This window comes from Bufo gargarizans, chromosome 6, assembly GCF_014858855.1.
Source record: "Bufo gargarizans isolate SCDJY-AF-19 chromosome 6, ASM1485885v1, whole genome shotgun sequence".
Lineage (NCBI taxonomy): Eukaryota > Metazoa > Chordata > Amphibia > Anura > Bufonidae > Bufo > Bufo gargarizans.
In genome coordinates this window covers 271,605,301-271,625,973 of record NC_058085.1, presented here as the reverse complement: position 1 = coordinate 271,625,973, position 20,673 = coordinate 271,605,301, and the positions used below count along the sequence as shown (strand labels likewise).

General features: G+C 45.5%; 1 protein-coding gene across 2 annotated transcripts in view; it reads right to left on the bottom strand.

The window, feature by feature from the left end:
* Positions 1-16,445, bottom strand: part of ANXA7 (annexin A7) — a 118,082-nt gene extending 101,637 nt beyond the window's left edge. Inside the window, exon 1 of one of the 2 annotated variants that reach the window (XM_044299303.1) lies at positions 16,296-16,445. In XM_044299303.1, coding sequence (XP_044155238.1) covers positions 16,296-16,363 — 68 coding nt within the window. In that variant the 5' untranslated portion in view covers positions 16,364-16,445. The remainder of the gene's footprint in view (positions 1-16,295) is intronic. The other variant, XM_044299304.1, reaches the window with a different exon arrangement.
* Positions 16,446-20,673: the final 4,228 nt, after the last annotated feature.

Below are 20,673 nucleotides of genomic sequence, written 5' to 3'. Positions count from 1 at the left end.
CATCTTTTGTGGCCCCGTTGAAATTAATGGGTCCGCACCTGTTCTGCAAAATTGCGGAACATATGCAGACTCATTCATTCGGCTGTCAGAATGAGCCCTTAATCTGTAGATAGACCTCAAAAGAGCAGTGCAGACAAGACAGCCCAGGAATCTCACAGAACTGGAAGACTTTTGCAAGGAATAATGTCACCGCCAGACATCTGAGAAGCTCTGACAGACGTTCTTCAGAACCTCCTGCTTGAGGTTCTTTTGTTTTGCTTTAGTTTTGTCATCTCGTTTCCCTCTCTCAGCTGTCATCTAGTTGCACTGATTGCATCCCTTTAAATCCCTTCCCATACTGCATCACTTTGCGGTTTATACAACTTCCTGGAGTGTGTGCATGCTGGAAGCTACAACTGATGCTTCTACAGATAAGTCTGTTCATTTGTTTGTGTTTTCCTGTTTGCTTGATCCTAGGTGACCCTGACTACCTCCGTATTAAGTGTAGGGAGCCGGTGGTCGTGTCCCCTCACTATTATAGGGTGTTCAGGTGTCATACAGTCGAGGAACGAAGGTATGCAATTTTCTACCATTGAGATTTTTTCATAGGCTGAGCAGTAAGGGAGAGAGCTAGGGCTGTTACAGGGCTTACCCTTTGATTCCTTAGTTTTGGATCAAGTCAGTCAGATCTTTATTTGTGTCTTCTAGTTTTCTGTAATACCATCCATGACATTATAAACCACCAAAACCGTCTTAAGCATGAATCCGGTTTCAACCTTGATTGACCGCATGCAGGGTCTTTCACTGGAGGTAGCAGATCTCCGGAAAACTGTCTCTCAGTTTGAGGTGACCGATTCTGCTTGCGTTCATGGAATTTGTTCTGAGCCTAAAATCTCGCTTCCGGATACGTTCTCCGGGGGTAGTGAGAATTTTGTTCGTTTTAGAGAGGCTTGCAAACTCCATTTTCGCCTACTTCCCCATTCCTCTGGTGATGAGGAGCAGAGGGTGGGGATCATCATCTCGCTACTCAGGGATAACGCTCAGTCCTGGGCCTTTTCGCTGGCGGTGGGGGCACAGCCCCTCTGTTCAGTGGATGAATTTTTTTTAGCCCTGGGTCAGATATATGATGATCCGGATCGTATTGCTCTGGCTGACTCTAGACTACGTCTTTTATGCCAGGGTAAACAGTCCGCAGAGATATACTGTTCATAATTTCGGAGATGGGCATCTGATACTGGTTGGAATGATGCTGCACAAAATTTTGCCATGGTCTTTCAGAGGGATTGAAAGATGCATTTGCCTTTCATGAGAGACCTATCTCTTTGGAGTCTGCCATGTCTCGGGCCGTTCGTATTGACAGGCGTCTTAGAGAGAGAGGAGAGATCACTCCTTCCTGTCATACTCAGTCCAAGGACAGTGCGGCGGTCTCATTCAGTGCGCAGGGGTCTCAGTCTCTCTCAATCCCCTCTGAGCAGGAGCCCATGCAGCTGGGTTTGCTTGCCTCTAACAACAGAGGATTCAGCTCTCAGAGGAGGGTTTGTTTCTGTTGTGGACGTATAAATCATTTGGCAAAGGTTTGTCCCTCTAGGAGATTCAGGCAGTTTTTTGAGAGTAATAAAGAAACAAAAAGATAAAAATCCTCTAAAAACGTTCCATCTGTTACTATTGGCAAGGTTGATGCGGAAATTGAAGGTTTTCCGTTTGCTTGTAGTCCCTGTTTTGTCCTACCTGCCAGGGTGGCGCTAGAGAGCAAGAACATTTTTTGTGAGATTTTTGTAGATAGTGGAGCAGCTGTCAATCTCATTGATAATCAATTTGCTATAACACATGGTTTCCAGGTATGCACTTTGGGAAAGGATATACCTGTTTTTGCTATTGATTCCGCTCCACTTTCTCAGAAATCGTTGAATGGCATAGTTCACAATATCCGTTTGATTGTGAGTGATACTCATGTTGAGGATGTGTCATGTTTCGTCCTAGGCGGGTTGCCTACTCCTCTAGTGTTGGGGCTACCCTGGCTCACTAAACATAACCCTACCATTGATTGGCAAGCGAGGCAAATAAATGGTTGGAGTGACTTTTGCAGAGGGAATTGCCTCACGACATCTGTTTCAGAGGTTTCTACTAAGACTGTACCATCTTTTCTCTCTGAATTTTCGGATGTGTTTTCTGAGAGTGGTGTTCAGGAACTGCCCCCTCACAGGGAGTACGATTGCCCTATTAATCTCATCCCAGGCGCCAAGCTGCCTAAATCTCGTTTATACAATCTATCCCAACCTGAAAGGGTCGCTATGCATGCTTATATCTCTGAGAGCCTAAGAAAGGGACACATACGACCCTCGAAGTCACCTGTTGCCGCTGTTTTTTTCTTTGTTAAGAAAAAAGATGGTTCTTTAAGACCATGTCTGGATTTCAGGGAGCTGAACAGTATCACAATTCGTGACCCTTATCTGCTTCCTCTGATCCCGGACCTGTTTAACCAGATTGTTGGGATTAAAGTTTTTTCCAAGTTGTATCTAAGAGGGGCATACAACCTGGTCAGAGAAGGAGACGAATGGAAGACGGCCTTCAATACACCTGAGGGTCATTTTGAGAATTTGGTTATGCCTTTTGGTTTGATGAATGCTCCAGCCGTCTTTCAGCATTTTTTATCATTTAGTGGGGAAATTTGTACTAGTGTATCTAGATGACATTTAGATTTTTTCTCCTGATTTCAAAACTCATAAGGACCACCTACATCAGGTCTTGCTCATCCTGCGGGAGAATAAATTGTACGCTAAACTGGAAAACTGTATGTTTGCGGTTCCAGAAATTCAATTTCTGGGGTTTCTTCTCTCCGCTTCTGGTTTTCGCATGGACCCCGAGAAGGTCCGCGCTGTGCTTGAATGGGAGCTTCCTGAGAATCAGAAGGCGCTGATGCGTTTTTTGGGTTTTGCCAATTATTACAGGAAGTTTATTTTGAATTATTCCTCTGTTGTTAAGCCACTCACTGATATGACTAGAAAGGGGGTAGATTTTTCCTCCTGGTCGGTAGAAGCGCGTAAGGCCTTTTCTAGTATCAAGGAGAGTTTTGCTTCCGCTCCCATCTTGGTACAACCTGATGTCTCTCTGCCCTTCATTGTTGAGGTGGACGCTTCTGAGGTGGGTGTGGGTGCGGTCTTGTCTCAGGGTCCCTCTCCTGCCAAATGGCGTCCGTGTGCCTTTTTCTCGAAGAAACTCTCCTCTGCAGAGAGAAATTACGATGTGGGAGATAGGGAGTTGTTGGCCATCAAGTTAGCTTTTGAGGAATGGCGCAATTGGCTAGAGGGAGCCAGACACCCTATTACCGTGTTTACCTACCATAAGAATCTGGCCTACTTGGAGTCAGCTAAGCGTCTGAACCCGAGACAGGCCAGATGGTCTTTGTTCTTTTCAAGGTTTAATTTTGTTGTCACGTTCCGCCCTGGGGTTAAGAATGTGAAGGCGGATGCCCTGTCACGTTGTTTTCCGGGAGGTGGGAATTTTGAAGACCCGGGTCCCATTTTGGCTGAAGGGGTGGTGGTCTCTGCTCTTTATCCTGAATTGGAGGCAGAGGTTCAGGCAGCCCAGGCAGAGGCTCCTGATCTTTGTCCTCCTGGAGGTTGTTTGTGCCTCTCGCTTTAAGACACAAGGTTTTTAAGGAGCGCCACGATACTGTCCTTGCTGGGCACCCGGGGGGTAGAGCCACAGTGGATCTCATCGCTCGGAGATTCTGGTGGCCGGCGCTTCGTAAGTTGGTTGAGGTTTTTTTTGGCAGCCTGCGAGACCTGCGCTCGTGCCAAAGTCCCTCATTCACGGCCATCAGGTCCTCTCCTTCCGTTACCCATTCCTTCCCGTCCTTGGACACATCTGTCCATGGACTTCATTACGGACCTGCCTTGTTCCTCGGGGAAGACTGTGATTCTGGTGGTGGTGGACCGTTTTAGCAAAATGGTGCATTTCATTCCTTTTCCTGGCTTGCCCAATGCTAAGACGCAGGCATTTATTGATCACTTTGTCAAATTGCATGGTATTCCTTCAGACATAGTCTCTGATAGGGGCACGCAGTTTGTTTCCAGATTATGGAGGGCTTTCTGTTCTCGCTTGGGGGTTCGGTTGTCATTCTCTTCTGCTTTCCACCCGCAGTCGAATGGCCAGACGGAGCATGTCAATCAGAATCTGGAGACATATCTGCGCTGTTTTGTGGCGGAGAATCAGGAGGATTGGTGTTCTTTTTTGTCCCTTGCTTAGTTTGCTTTAACTTCCTCACGACCGCCGCACGCAGGATTGCGTCTTCGCGGCGGTCGTGCTCTTCTGAGTGGACGCGCCGATGCGTCCTCTCGCGAGACGCGAGATTTCCGGGTATGCCGGCCCGCGCATGCGCATCGCGGGCCGGCAAAATTCAAAGAAGAAGTTCGTCATCAACCTGCCGGCCACGATCATTGGCTGGCAGGTTGATGATTTTCAAAAAATCCAATCAGCAGCCATTTAACCCCACATATTAGTAAATATGATGTGGTTATATGGCTGCTGTGCTCCTCTGCTCCTTCTTTTGGTCGGTTGGTTCCAGGAGAGGAGCAGAGGAGCACATCATCACTGTGAGTACCCACTACAGTACACTTAGCCCCCAGATCACCTCCCAGCACCCAATTAACCCTTTGATCACCCCTTCTTGCCCCTGTCAATCACTAGTGAAAAGGAAAAAAAGTGATCAGTGCAAACTGTCACTTTTTTTTTTTCACTGGTATTGACCGTTAGGTTTTAGGTATAGTTTAGGTCCCTTGGTTAGGTAGTTAGCGATCAGTTAGCGCCCAGCCCACCGCACCGCAGTCCGTTATTCGCTGATTAGCGTATCGCTAATCAGCATTTGTACTTTTATAGTATCTGAAAGTGATCAAAACTGATCACGGTCAGATCTATAATAGTACTAGTGTCACTTTAGTTCGCCCTCCACCCAAAACGCAGTGTTTGCCCGATCAGGCCTGATCGGTCGCCCACACGTGCGTTCGCCCACGCCCGCCCCACCGCAGTGACAAAAATTTTTATTTTTTTTGATCACTGCACATTCACTTTACACGCACTGCGGCGATAAAAAAATCTGTTTTGATATTTTTTATCAACCGCAGCGGCCTCCGGTACTTCGCTAGCCTCCCCTTTGTAAGACAGGCTTGCTTTTTTTTCTTAGGTAGTCTCAGGGAATACCCCTAAATTTAGTTGCCCACATGTCTAACAGGGGGTATTACTCTGAAGAGGCCTACAGGCTTCTGACCCAGTCGGATGAGGAGTGGGAACCCTCATCTGATGAATCCAGCGTGTCAGAATACGAACCTGTAGAAAGCAGTGGCTCTCTGACCCAAAGTTCGGACGAGGAGGTTGAGGTCCCTGATAGCAGCAGGCGTACCCGGCCCCGTGTCGCTAGACCGCAGGTTGCGCAGGATCCGCTTCAAGAGCAGCAGAGTGGGGCTGGTGCTGTCGGATTACGTGGTGAGGCATACACCAGCAGCCCAGCCCTTCCTGGACCTAGTACCAGCACTGCCGTACAACCTGGTGAAGTAGCGAGCACCAGAAGGGTAGTTGAAGCTGGTACGGTGGCACGTGCAGTAGTGACCCCGTCGCAGCCACCGCAAAGACGTGCCCGTAGAGCCCCTAGAATCCCAGAGGTGCTGGCAAACCCTGATTGGCAGTCCCCAACTTCAGCCGCACCCGTAGTTTTCCCTTTCACTGCCCAGTCTGGAGTTCGGGTTGAGACAGCTCAGATCGGTTCGGCCCTGGGATTTTTTGAGCTGTTCTTGACTGCGGAGCTTTTAGACTTAGTTGTGGCCGAAACAAACAGATATGCCACACAATTTATAACCGCTAACCCGGGAAGCTCTTATGCCCAGCCTTTCCGGTGGAAACCAGTCCAAGTTTCCGAAATTAAAACTTTTCTGGGCCTCCTCCTCAACATGGGCCTGACAAAAAAGCATGAATTGCAGTCATATTGGTCCACGAACCCAATTCATCACATGCCCATGTTCTCTGCTGCTATGTCCAGGACACGATTTGAGACATCCTGCGTTTCCTGCACTTTAGTGATAACAGCACCTCCCGTCCCAGGGGCCACCCTGCTTTTGACCGGCTCCACAAAATTCGGCCCCTCATAGACCATTTCAACCTGAAATTTGCAGATATTTATACCCCAGAGCAAAACATCTGCGTAGACGAGTCCCTTATACATTTTACCGGGCGCCTTGGCTTCAAACAATACATCCCAAGCAAGCGCGCCCGGTATGGGGTCAAATTGTATAAGCTCTGTGAAAGGGCCACAGGCTATACCCACAAATTTCGGGTCTATGAGGGAAAAGATCAGACCCTGGAGCCGGTCGGTTGCCCTGACTACCTGGGGAGCAGTGGGAAGACAGTTTGGGACTTGGTGTCACCCTTATTCGGCAAGGGGTACCATCTTTATGTGGACAATTTCTACACAAGTGTGGCCCTCTTTAGGCATTTGTTTCTAGAACGGATTGGCGCCTGTGGTACCGCGCGAACTAGTCGCGCGGGCTTCCCCCAACGGCTCGTTAGCACCCGTCTTGCAAGGGGGCAGAGGGCCGCACTGTGTAACGAAGAACTGCTCGCGGTGAAATGGAGAGACAAGCGTGACGTTTACATGCTCTCCTCCATTCACGCAGACACGACAATACAAATTGAGCGAGCAACCCGTGTCATTGAAAAGCACCTCTCAGTCCACGACTATAACCTCCACATGGGAGGGGTCGACTTCAATGACCAGATGTTGTCTCCGTATTTAGTTTCCCGACGCACCAGACGCTGGTATAAGAAGGTGTCTGTATATTTAATTCAATTGGCTCTGTACAATAGTTTTGTTCTCTACAGTAAGGCTGGGAGAACTGGATCCTTCCTCAAATTTCAGGAAGAGATCATCGCGAACCTCCTGTATCCAGGAGGTTCCGTGGCCCCATCCACCAGTGTAGTTAGCCGTCTACACGAGCGACACTTCCCCAGTGTCGTTGCTGGTACCTCAAACCGACCGCCACCCCGAAAAAAATGTTGTGTCTGTAGCAGGAGTGGAATAAGGCGTGACACCCGCTATTTCTGTCCTGACTGTCCGGACCACCCTGCCCTATGCTTTGGAGAGTGTTTCCGGAAGTACCACTCACAGGTACACTATTAGCATAGGGATCATCTCACAGGACAGGTACACAGGGCTATTAGGGCCCATTCACTCACAGCTGCTGCAAACGTCTCCTTTCACATGGGACAAAGTGCATAACGCACTTCGCCACATCTTTGGGCGATTTGCGCTTTGCACATTGTCCCATGGGGAAGGAGAGGTTTGTTCTATAAAGGTAAAAAAACAAAAAAAAAAAACAAAAAAAAAAAAACAGGTAAGCAAACAGGTTAATGTTTAGTTCCAAAAGTTAAAGTTACATGTTCTGTTCCAAAGTTAATAAAATTATTGCGTTGTGGCCTGGTTTTTTCTTTTTTTTTTTTTTTTGTTTTTTTACCTTCCAGGTGGACCAACCGATCGACCAGCTGCAGCACCGATGTGCATTCTGACAGAAGCATTGCGCTGCTGTCAGATTACACGCAAGTCGGTGTATGCGGCGCTGCAAGACGGGATTTTCTCCTCTGCAGTGACAGATACGTTTGCCGAGGCATACGAGCTGAGGAGGAGGCGGCGTTCCTATGCTTTGGCAAGCACTTTGTATATATATATATATATATATATATATAAAAAAAAAAATCCCGGCAATGATTTATTCATCCACATCGATTGATGCGAATGGAGAAATCTGGTTTGCCAGGGCATACGAGCTAAGTGGGTATGGATGTAGGGCGGAGCTCCTATGTCCTGGCAGACGCCTTTCCCCTCCATTTTTCTTTTTTGGCAGAGATTTTTTCATCCACATTGATCGATGCGAATGAAGAAATCTGTGCCGTTCATTTTTTTCTTTCAGCCCAGAGGCTGAACTGAAAAAAAAATCTCATTACCTGTATGCTCAATATAAGGAGGATAGCAGAAACTCCTAATGCTGGCCATACATGTAATGATTGCGGAGACCCTCAAATGCCAGGGCAGTACAAACACCCCACAACTGACCCCATTTTGGAAAGAAGACACCCCAAGGTATTTGCTGAGGGGCATATTGAGTCCATGAAAGATTGAACTTTTTGTCCTAAGTTAGCGGAAAGTGAGACTTTGTGAGAAAAAACAAAAAAAAAATCAATTTCCGCTAACTTATGCGAAAAAAAAAAAAATTCTATGAACTTGCCAGGCCCCTCATTGGATACCTTGGGGTGTCTTCTTTCCAAAGTGGGGTCACATGTGGGGTATTTATACTGCCCTGGCTTTTTAGGGGCCCTAAAGCGTGAGAAGAAGTCTGGGATCCAAATGTCTAAAAATGCCCTCCTAAAAGGAATTTGGGCACCTTTGCGCATCTAGGCTGCAAAAAAGTGTGACACATCTGGTATCGCCGTACTCAGAAGAAGTTGGGGAATGTGTTTTGGGGTGTCATTTTACATATACCCATGCTGGGTGAGATAAATATCTTGGTCAAATGCCAACTTTGTATAAAAAAATGGGAAAAGTTGTCTTTTGCCAACATATTTCTCTCACCCAGCATGGGTATATGTAAAATGGCACCCCAAAACACATTCCCCAACTTCTCCTGAGTACGGCAATACCAGATGTGTGACACTTTTTTGATGCCAAGGTGGGCAAAGGGGCACATATTCCAAAGTGCACCTTTCGGATTTTGCAGGCCATTTTTTACACATTTTGATTGCAAAGTACTTCTCACACATATGGGCCCCTAAATTGCCAGGGCAGTATAACTACCCCACAAGTGACCCCATTTTGGAAAGAAGACACCCCAAGGTATTCTGTGAAGGGCATGGTGAGTTCCTAGAATTTTTTATTTTTTGTCGCAAGTTAGTGGAATATGAGACTTTGTAAGAAAAAAATAAAAAAATAAAATCATCATCATTTTCCGCTAACTTGTGACAAAAAAAAAAAAATTCGAGGAACTCGCAGTGCCCCTCACGGAATACCTTAGGGTGTCTTCTTTCCAAAATGGGGTCACTTGTGGCGTAGTTATACTGCCCTGGCAATTTAGGGGCCCATATGTGTGAGAAGAACTTTGCAATCAAAATGTGTAAAAAATGGCCTGCAAAATCCGAAAGGTGCACTTTGGAATATGTGCCCCTTTGCCCACCTTGGCAGCAAAAAAGTGTGACACATCTGGTATCGCCGTACTCAGGAGAAGTTGGGGAATGTGTTTTGGGGTGTCATTTTACATATACCCATGCTGGGTGAGAAAAATATCTTGGTCAAATGCCAACTTTGTATATAAAAATGGGAAAAGTTGTCGTTTGCCAAGATATTTCTCTCACCCAGCATGGGTATATGTAAAATGACACCCCAAAACACATTCCCCAACTTCTCCTGAGTACGGCGATACCAGATGTGTGACACTTTTTTGCTGCCAAGGTGGGCAAAGGGGCGCATATTCCAAAGTGCACCTTTCGGATTTCACCGGTCATTTCTTACACATTTTGATTGCAAAGTTCTTCTCATACATTTGGGCCCCTAAATTGCCAGGGCAGTATAACTACCCCACAAGTGACCCCATTTTGGAAAGAAGACACCCCAAGGTATTCTGTGAGGGGCATGGTGAGTTCCTAGAATTTTTAATTTTTTGTCGCAAGTTAGTGCAATATGAGACTTTGTAAGAAAAAAAAAAAAAAATCATCATCATTTTCCGCTAACTTGTGACAAAAAATAAAAAGTTCTATGAACTCACTATGCCCATCAGCGAATACCTTAGGGCAGGGGTGCACAACCTTTTTTGGTCTGGGGGCCGCATTGTCACATCGTTCTATTTTCAAGGGGCCGCAAATAAAAAAATGTTGATCGGCGCTCATCTGCCTATTACACAAGCCAGTGCAAAGTGACTGGGGAGGAGTGATCGCTGCCACAGTCGTGCTGCAGATAATCGGACATCTTTCATCCTGATAAATAATGCAAATCAGCTGACAAATGAGCAATTCCTTGATAATCGACTGATCAGCTGCACGATTATACCGGCCAGATATAAGATATGAGCGCTCCTATGAACACTTGTTCCCAGTAATTGTCCCAAATATCGTGCTGCAGCATAACCCCTGAAACCGAAGAGTTATACTTCCCCGCCTCTCTGGTTCTTCGAATTGCCTCCGCTGTTTACACCTGGTAGTGCATGGACATGGTCATACACCACTCCAGACAATGACTGGCTTAGGCGGTGATGTGGCCACAAGCAGCGTGTCAATGCTGAAGCCAGTCATTGACTGGAGCCGTGCAAGTGACCATGGCCATGCACTGACAGGTGTAAACAGAGCAGGAACCGGAAGATGGAGGCAGCGCAGAGGACCAGAGCGGAGTGGAGCAGGTAATTATGAATTTTCGATTTCAGAGGCCATGCTGCAGGAACTTGTTAAAAATAATTTTTTACCAGAAAAGTGGTGACATTTCCTTCCATCCTGCCTCCTATTTCTAAATCAGCGTTTTCCTTCACTGCAGAGGACGGAGCTCACTGGTTACTACCATCTCCTGCCAATCCAGTTATAGGCGCTCTGCAGTAACCAGTAAGCACATTACCTTGCTAGTGGGGAAGGCGCCTATTGGTTAACGCTTGAATGACCAGGCCCGAAAAGGCCTTAAGGACCAAACACTTTTTTGTGATTTAGCGCGCGTGGTGGTTCAAATGGTTGTAACTATCTTATTTGTTGAACTACCAAAATAATTTTTGCAACAATTTTTATTTGGGGGAAACTGTACAAAACGTTTTTAAAAACTATATTTTTTTCAAACTATAGCTCCTTATTCTTTCAATATGCAAACTGACACCAGTTTTCTTTTATGTATCTTTTTTTTTTTTTTTTTACTTAATATATTTCTGCTACATAATATGTTCCCCAAGAGGTCACAAAAAGACTGTGGTGGGACAGTGAACACTCTCTTTTATTAAGCACTTTTTCCTTTTTATTTAATTTTTTAATTTATTTTGTTTTCAAATTTTTTTGAATCATTTTTTAACTTTTTTTTAATATATATTTTTACCACATAATTTGTCCCCAAGAGGTCACTGAAAGACCTTTTGGGAGACAATAAGTGACTTTTTTTTGTACTATTACCACTGTAGCTGGATCATCCAAAGGAGCCCCAGTTTTAGGGAAACCAGCCTGCTGCGGAGGCTTTGTACCAGGGCAGCGCTCCTCTGTTCCCGAGACACCCAGAGATCACATGATCGCTGGGTCCACACTGCAGAGTGCTCATAGAAGAGAAGGCAGAAGCGCTAATAAAGCGCTTCTGTCTTCTCCTCGGCTTCCCCGCTCTCACTAATAGCCGGGGACCCTTTCTGCTCCTGCTACAGTAGAGGAGCAAAACCTGTGATCCATCTGCTGTGCGGCGCTCTGTGCAGAAACACAGCTGATTGCAGGATCAGCTGTGTTTCTGCCCAGCAGGGCGGGGGCCGCAAACCATGGCTCTGGGGGCCGCATGCGGCCCGCGGGCCGCAGGTTGTGCACCCCTGCCTTAGGGTGTCTACTTTCCGAAATGGGGTAATTTGTGGGGTTTTTCTACTGTCTGGGCATTGTAGAACCTCAGGAAACATGACAGGTGCTCAGAAAATCAGATCCGTTTCAAAAAGCGGAAATTCACATTTTTGTACCATAGTTTGTAAATGCTATAACTTTTACCCAAACCATTTATTTTTTTTGCCCAAACATTTTTTTTTAATCAAAGACATGTAGAACTATAAATTTAGCGAAAAATTTATATATGGATGTCGTTTTTTTTGCAAAATTTCACAGCTGAAAGTGAAAAATGTCATTTTTTTGCAAAAAAATCGTTACATTTTGATTAATAACAAAAAAAGTAAAAATGTCAGCAGCAATAAAATACCACCAAATGAAAGCTCTATTAGTGAGAAGAAAAGGAGGTAAAATTCATTTGGGTGGTAAGTTGCATGATCGAGCGATAAACGGTGAAAGGAGTGTAGTGCCGAAGTGTAAAAAGTGGCCTGGTCATGAAGGGGGTTTCACCTAGCGGGGCTGAAGTGGTTAAATAATCGTCGTCAGGAGTCCTCTGATAAGTCACCATTTTTTGGTGCATATGGGTTTCATCCGCAGTTTGGGACATTCTCTGGAGAGGGGTCTTCTGGTTTACCTGATGAGGACAGATTCTCCTCGTCTTTGTCATCTATTTGGCAAAAGATTCAGGATAATCTAAAGAGCATGAGTGAGAGATATAAGCGTGTGGCGGATAAGAGACGCGTGCCTGGTCCGGACCTGAATGTTGGTGATCTGGTGTGGTTGTCTACTAAGAATATCAAATTGAAGGTTCCCTCCTGGAAGTTGGGTCCTAAGTTTATTGGGCCTTAAAAAATCTTGTCCGTCATCAATCCTGTTGCCTACCGTCTTGATCTTCATCAGACTTGGAAGATCCATAATGTTTTTCATAAGTCCTTATTAAAACCTTATGTCCAACCCATTGTACCCTCGTCTTTGCCTCCTCCTCCGATTGTGGTTGATGGTAATCTTGAATTTCAGGTCTCTAGGATTGTGGATTCTCGTGTTGGCCACGGTTCTCTCCGGTACCTCGTTCATTGGGAGGGTTATGGTCCTGAGGAGAGGATGTGGGTCCCAGTGACGGACATTAAGGCCACTCATCTCATCAGGGCTTTCCATAGGTCCCATCCTGAGAAGGTGGGCTCTGAGTGTCCGGAGTCCACTCGTAGAAGGAGGGGTACTGTCACCACCAGACATCTGAGAAGCTCTGACAGACGTTCTTCAGAACCTCCTGCTTGAGGTTCTTTTGTTTTGCTTTCGTTTTGTCATCTCGTTAGCATCTCTCAGCTGTCATGTAGTTGCACTGATTGCATCCCTTTAAATCCCTTCCCATACTGCATCACTTTGCGGTTTATATAACTTCCTGGAGTGTGTACATGCTGGATGCTACAACTGATCCTTCTACAGATAAGTCTTTGTTTTGTGTTTTCCTGTTTGCTTGATCCTAGGTGACCGTGACTCCCTCCGTATTAAGTGTAGGGAGGTGGTCGTGTCCCCTCACTATTATATTAGGTGTCATACAGTCGAGGCACGAGGGCATGCAATTTTGTATCATAGAGATCTTTGCATGGGCTGAGAAGACAGGGAGAGTTTCCGGGCTTAAATAGGGGGTCACCCTTTTGTTCCTTAGTTTCAGATCAAGCCAGTCGGATCCTTATTTGTAACTTCTTGTTTTCTGTTACACCATCCGTGACAGGTACAGTGGGTTGGACATAAGGTTTTAATAAGGACTTGTGAAAAAACGTTATGGATCTTCCAAGTCTGAGGAAGATCAAGACAGTAGGCAACGGGATTGATGACGGACAAGATTTTGTAAGGCCCAATAAACTTAGGACCCAACTTCCAGGAGGGAACCTTTAATTTGATATTCTTAGTAGACAACCACACCAGATCACCAACATTCAGGCCAGGACCAGGCACACGTCTCTTATCCGCCACACGCTTATATCTCTCACTCATGCTCTTTAGATTATCCTGAATCTTTTGCCAAATAGATGACAAAGACGAGGAGAATCTATCCTCATCAGGTAAACCAGAAGACCCCTCTTCAGAGAATGTCCCAAACTGCGGATGAAACCCATATGCACCAAAAAATGGTGACTTATCAGGGGACTCCTGACGACGGTTATTTAAAGCAAACTCAGCAAGGGACAAAAAAGAACACCAATCTTCCTGATTCTCCGCCATAAAACAGCGCAGATATATCTCCAGATTCTGATTGACGCGCTCCGTCTGGCCATTCGACTGCGGGTGGAAAGCAGAAGAGAATGACAACCGAACCCCCAAGCGAGAACAGAAAGCCTTCCAGAATCTGGAAACAAACTGCGTGCCCCTATCAGAGACTAAGTCTGAAGGAATACCATGCAATTTGACAATGTGATCAATAAATGCCTGCGCCAGCGTTTTAGCATTGGGCAACCCAGGAAAAGGAATGAAATAAAACGGTCCACCACCACCAGAATCACATTCTTCCCCGAGGAACGAGGCAGGTCCGTAATGAAGTCCATGGACAGATGTGTCCAAGGACGGGAAGGAATGGGTAACGGAAGGAGAGGACCTGATGGCTGTGAATGAGGGACTTTGGCACGAGTGCAGGTCTCACAGGCTGCCACAAAACCCTCAACCGACTTACGAAGCGCCGGCCACCAGAATCTCCAAGCAATGAGATCCACTGTGGCTCTACCCCCTGGGTGCCCAGCAAGGACAGTATCGTGGTGCTCCTTAAAAACCTTGTGTCGTAAAGCGAGAGGCACAAACAACCTCCCAGGAGGACAAAGATCAGGAGCCTCTGCCTGGGCTGCCTGAACCTCTGCCTCCAATTCAGGATAAAGAGCAGAGACCACCACCCCTTCAGCCAAAATGGGACCCGGGTCTTCAAAGTTCCCCCCTCCCGGAAAACAACGTGACAGGGCATCCGCCTTCACATTCTTAACCCCAGGGCGGAACGTGACAACAAAATTAAACCTTGAAAAGAATAATGCCCATCTAGCTTGCCGAGGATTAAGACGTTTAGCGGACTCGAGAAATAATACATTTTTATGGTCAGTAAGAACAGTGATACAATGTTTGGCCCCCTCCAAAAAATGTCTCCACTCCTCAAAAGCCCACTTAATGGCCAGCAATTCACAATTTCCAATGTCGTAATTCCTCTCAGTGGGAGAGAACTTACATGAAAAGAATGCACAGGGTCTTAGGTTAGTGAGGTTAGAGGGTCCCTGAGAAAGAACTGCCCCCACCCCATCCTCAGAAGCATCAACCTCCACTACAAAAGGTTTCTGCTGATCCAAGATTGGGGCGTTCCCAAAACACTTCTTAAGGGTTTCGAAGACTTTTATGGCTTCCACAGGCCAGTTAACAAGATCCGCCCCCTTCTTAGTTAGGTCGGCTAAGGGTCTAGCAATTACCAAATTTTTTAAAATAAATTTACGATAATAGTTGGAGAACCCTAGGAAGCGTTGTAATGCTTTAAGGGAAGATGGTCTCACCCAGTCTAGAATAGCCGTACCTTTCCCGGATCCATCTTAAACAAGTGTGGAGTAAGGACATACCCTAGATACAAAATTTCTTGTACCACAAAAATACATTTTTCTAACTTGGCAGACAATTGATTTTCTCTTAGAATTTCAAGCACTTGTTTGATATGAGTAACATGGGAATCCCAATTCGAAGAAAAAAATCGAAATATCATCAAGATATACAATCATAAATCTACCGATAAGTTCTCTGAATATGTCATTCGTTAATTTTTTTTAAACTGCCGGAGCATTACTGAGCCTAAAATGCATGACTGAGTATTCAAAGTGTCCCTCAGGAGTATTAAAAGCAGTTTTCCATTCATCCCCTTCCTTAATTCTAATTAAATTATATGCCCCTCTCAAATTAAGTTTAGAAAACCAAGACGCCCCCAGAACCTGATTGAACAAATCTGGAATCAATGGAAGGGAATATTGATTTTTAATAGTGATCTTGTTCAATTCTCAATAGTCAATACAGGGTCTGAGGCCTCCATACTTTTTTTTTAACAAAACAATACCCGCCCCCATAGGGGACACAGCGGGTCTAATGTGCCCTTTACTTAGGCTTTCCTTAATATATTCCTTCATGGGATTATGTTCCGGACCAGACAAGTTATATATTCGGCCCTTAGGAAACCTAGACCCTGCCACTAAGTCAATAGCGCAGTCGTATGGTCTATGGGGCGGAAGACTCACCAGGTCAGATGTGGCGAAAACATCTAAATATTCCTCAGTAAAAGGAGGTAAGGTCTTATTTTCAGCAGAGACTCCCGCTTGAACAATATGTAAACAGGAGTTACATTTTGGACCCATCTTTCAACCTCCCCATGGTCCAATTGATAACAGAATTATGTAATTGGACCCAAGGCATACCTAAAATCCCTTCTACGGGCAAATTTTCCAAAATCTGAAAAGAGCAATTCTCCATATGACACGCCCCTACGGTCAAGGTTATTTCAGGGGTACAACACTTGACCGTTCCACCCAACAAAGGAGTGGAATCAATGGCTACAATGTAAATAGGGCTAGGAAGGGCTGAAATAGGTATCCCCACATGAACAGCAAACTTGAGATCAATATAGTTAGAGGCAGAACCAGAATCGATAAAGGCATTTCTTGAACCCCTGTAGGACCCCAAAGAAATAATGATAGGTACTAGTAACTTATTTCTTACCACCCCGGGGAGTACAGTACCTTGTCCATTGATCCCTCAGATTTGGGTGATCTCCAAGAAGAAGGAACAGTCGCCACAGTAAAAACATGAACCCTGGCGTCGGCGCTGGTCTCTTCTGGTCATCCTGAGCTGTATCGGTTCATCAGTCAGATCTTTGGTTTGGACACAACCTGTGAAAAAAACAGATGTCTCTCCCTAATGCATCTGTCCAGTCTCACAGCAAGAGTCATGGTTTGTTCCAAGGTATCAGGACAAGGATAACACACTAACATGTCTTTGAGGTTTTCCGACAGGCCTGACCTATACTGGCTTTTGAGAGCAGGTTCATTCCAACCAGAGGGACCACACCACTTTCTGAACTGAGTACAATAATCCTCTACCGGTCGGTCACCCTGCACAAGGGACTTTAGCTGACTCTCTGCTACGGTCGCTTTGTCTGGTTCATCATACAGAACCCCAAGAGCCTGAAAAAATGCATCAACAGACTTAAGACACAGAGAGTCGGGAGGCAATGAAAATGCCCAATCCTGTGGGTCGCCTTGTAATAAGGAAATAATGATTCCTACTTTTTGTTGTTCTGAACCAGAAGAATTAAGGGGCACAAACGTAAATACAGTTCACAACTTTCTTTAAAAGCCAAAAAACATTTGTCCACAGAAAACCGATCTGGCAGCTTAACATGGGGCTCAGCTTGTAATGCGGACAGATTAGGGACAGATAGGTTTCGAGCAGATTCTTGCGCTAGTAAACTTTCCCCCAACTTCTGGACAATCTGAGCAAGGTTCTGGACATGATCAGTGAGACTGCAGAGGGTTCATGGTGAGATAGGGCCTGTGATTCTGTCACACACGGGGGGTAAGGAGACGTGCACCCCTGACTGCCACCCACGCCTCTGTCCCTGCCTACTTGCACTTACCTGTCCTAGGTAACGGAGCACAACTGGGCGGCGGTCCCTAACTTACGTAAGTGCAGAAAGGACAAACAAGACAGACAATACAGAAAGTCCAGCTAGCAGAAGTCAACACCAGGAAGTCACAGCAGAACCAAGGAGCAGGCGAAAGCGAGTCAAAACATAAGCCAGGAGTCAACCAGGAGATAATAGCAAGATACAAGGCGCAGACGAGGAAGAGTCACTACACGAGCCGGGAGTCAATACCAGGAGATACCAGAAGACACAAGGAGCAGACGAGGACAAGTCAATACACAAGCCAGGAGTCAATACACAATAGGTGCGCGGTCGGGTCCCCCCCCCCCCCCGTCCCTTGTTACTCTGGAAACGAGGACGCAGCGCATGTCCTTGCTCCGATCTCACTGCAGGGCGCCGGCGACGCTGAGGAGAAGGAGCGCCTCATCAGTGCCCTGGGACAGTACCCGCCCTTCTACGAGGGACCACCGGACCCAAAGTCACCGGAAATGATTTCTCCAATGGACAAGGTATTGAAATGAATTTCGCATTTTCCTGACATCCAAGATCTTAGATATGATATATTAATTTTGTCCGTCCACCTCTATTACTTAAAGGGGTTGTCCCACTTTGCTGTTTCAATCTTACCAGCAGTAGATGTCCTGATAACTTCCTGCTTCTCAGGCAGTTGAGTGAAGGCCACGCCTCCTCATGACTCACCCTCAGAGCTCAGTCCGTGCTCGTTCATGTGGATGAGTCATCCACATGGAGCCTGCAGAGTATGTAAAGCCCATCCCCCTGCTGGGGAATCACTCAGTGACCACTGACCAATGCTAGTGAACTAATGGAGTAACTTGTGGCTGTCCTGCATTCTAATACACTTACACATAAAACCTGTGTTACAAACCCATTCTGTGCAGCAAAAACAATAAATCACTACAGCATAAATGCATGTTAGCTAGTAGCCATATGATCTGTGCTAGATATAGATAGATATATTCACTGACTTATTACCCAGCTTTCCCGGTGTACAATATTATTACAGACTTATTACCCAGCTTTCCCGGTGTACAATATTATCACTGACTTATTACCCAGCTTTCCCGGTATCAGATATTATCACTGACTTATTACCCAGCTTTCCCGGTATCAGATATTATCACTGACTTATTACCCAGCTTTCCCGGTATCAGATATTATCACTGACTTATTACCCAGCTTTCCCGGTATCAGATATTATCACTGACTTATTACCCAGCTTTCCCGGTATCAGATATTATCACTGACTTATTACCCAGCTTTCCCGGTGTACAATATTATCACTGACTTATTACCCAGCTTTCCCGGTGTACAATATTGTACACCGGGAAAGCTGGGTAATAAGTCAGTGATAATATTGTTCACCGGGAAAGCTGGGTAATAAGTCTGTAATAATATTGTACACCGGGAAAGCTGGGTAATAAGTCAGTGATAATATCTGATACCGGGAAAGCTGGGTAATAAGTCAGTGATAATATCTGATACCGGGAAAGCTGGGTAATAAGTCTTATAGACTTATTACCCAGCTTTCCCGGTGTCTGATATTATCACTGACCTATTACCCAGCTTATATGGAACTCGGCCACATATCAGTGTATTACCCTATCTCTTCACCATTCTTTATATGACATATATTGATAATCCCCACCTCACCAATCACTGAGAATGTACCAGCGCATACCTAGCTCTGCTACATATCCATTTTATGTCAGTCCTACACCTGTACTATCTCTCCACCATTCTTTATATGCCATATATTGATAATCCCCACCTCACCAATCACTGAGAATGTACCAGCGCATACCTAGCTCTGCTACATATCCATTTTATGTCAGTCCTACACCTGTACTATCTCTCCACCATTCTTTATATGCCATATATTGATAATCCCCACCTCACCAATCACTGAGAATGTACCAGCGCATACCTAGCTCTGCTACATATCCATTTTATGTCAGTCCTACACCTGTACTATCTCTCCACCATTCTTTATATGACATATATTGATAATCCCCACCTCACCAATCACTGAGAATGTACCAGCGCATACCTAGCTCTGCTACATATCCATTTTATGTCAGTCCTACACCTGTACTATCTCTCCACCATTCTTTATATGCCATATATTGATAATCCCCACCTCACCAATCACTGAGAATGTACCAGCGCATACCTAGCTCTGCTACATATCCCTGTTATCTCAGTCCTACACCTGTACTATCTCTCCACCATTCTTTATATGCCATATATTGATAATCCCCACCTCACCAATCACTGAGAATGTACCAGCGCATACCTAGCTCTGCTACATATCCATTTTATGTCAGTCCTACACCTGTACTATCTCTCCACCATTCTTTATATGCCATATATTGATAATCCCCACCTCACCAATCACTGAGAATGTACCAGCGCATACCTAGCTCTGCTACATATCCCTGTTATCTCAGTCCTACACCTGTAATATCTCTCCACCATTCTTTATATGACATATATTGATAATCCCCACCTCACCGATCACTGAGAATGTACCTGCGCATACCTAGCTCTGCTACATATCCCTGTTATCTCAGTCCTACACCTGTAATATCTCTCCACCATTCTTTATATGACATATATTGATAATCCCCACCTCACCGATCACTGAGAATGTACCTGCGCATACCTAGCTCTGCTACATATCCCTGTTATCTCAGTCCTACACCTGTAATATCTCTCCACCATTCTTTATATGACATATATTGATAATCCCCACCTCTTCGATCACTGAGAATGTACCAGCGCATACCTAGCTCTGCTACATATCCCTGTTATCCCTGCTGTCCATAGATATAATATAGTTGCCCCCAGTCTGCATAAAATTCATATAGTTGCCCCCAGTGTCCATTCATATAATATAGTTGCCCCCAGTGTCCATAGATATAATATAGTTGCCCCCAGTCTGCATAAAATTCATATAGTTGCCCCCAGTGTCCATACATATAATATAGTTGCCCCCAGTCTGCATAAAATTCATATAGTTGCCCCCAGTGTCCATTCATATAATATAGTTGCCCCCAGTCTGCATAAAATTCATATAGTTGCCCCCAGTGTCCATACATAGCATAGAGTTGCCCCCAGGTGTCCATACATAGCATAGAGTTGCCCCCAGGTGTCCATACATAGCATAGAGTTGCCCCCAGGTGTCCATATATAGCATAGAGTTGCCCCCAGGTGTCCATACATAGCATAGAGTTGCCCCCAGGTGTCCATACATAGCATACAGTTGCCCCCAGGTGTCCATATATAGCATAGAGTTGCCCCTAGGTGTCCATAGATAGCATAGAGTTGCCCCCAGGTGTCCATATATAGCATAGAGTTGCCCCCAGGTGTCCATACATAGCATAGAGTTGCCCCCAGGTGTCCATAAATAGCATAGAGTTGCCCCCAGGTGTCCATACATAGCATAGAGTTGC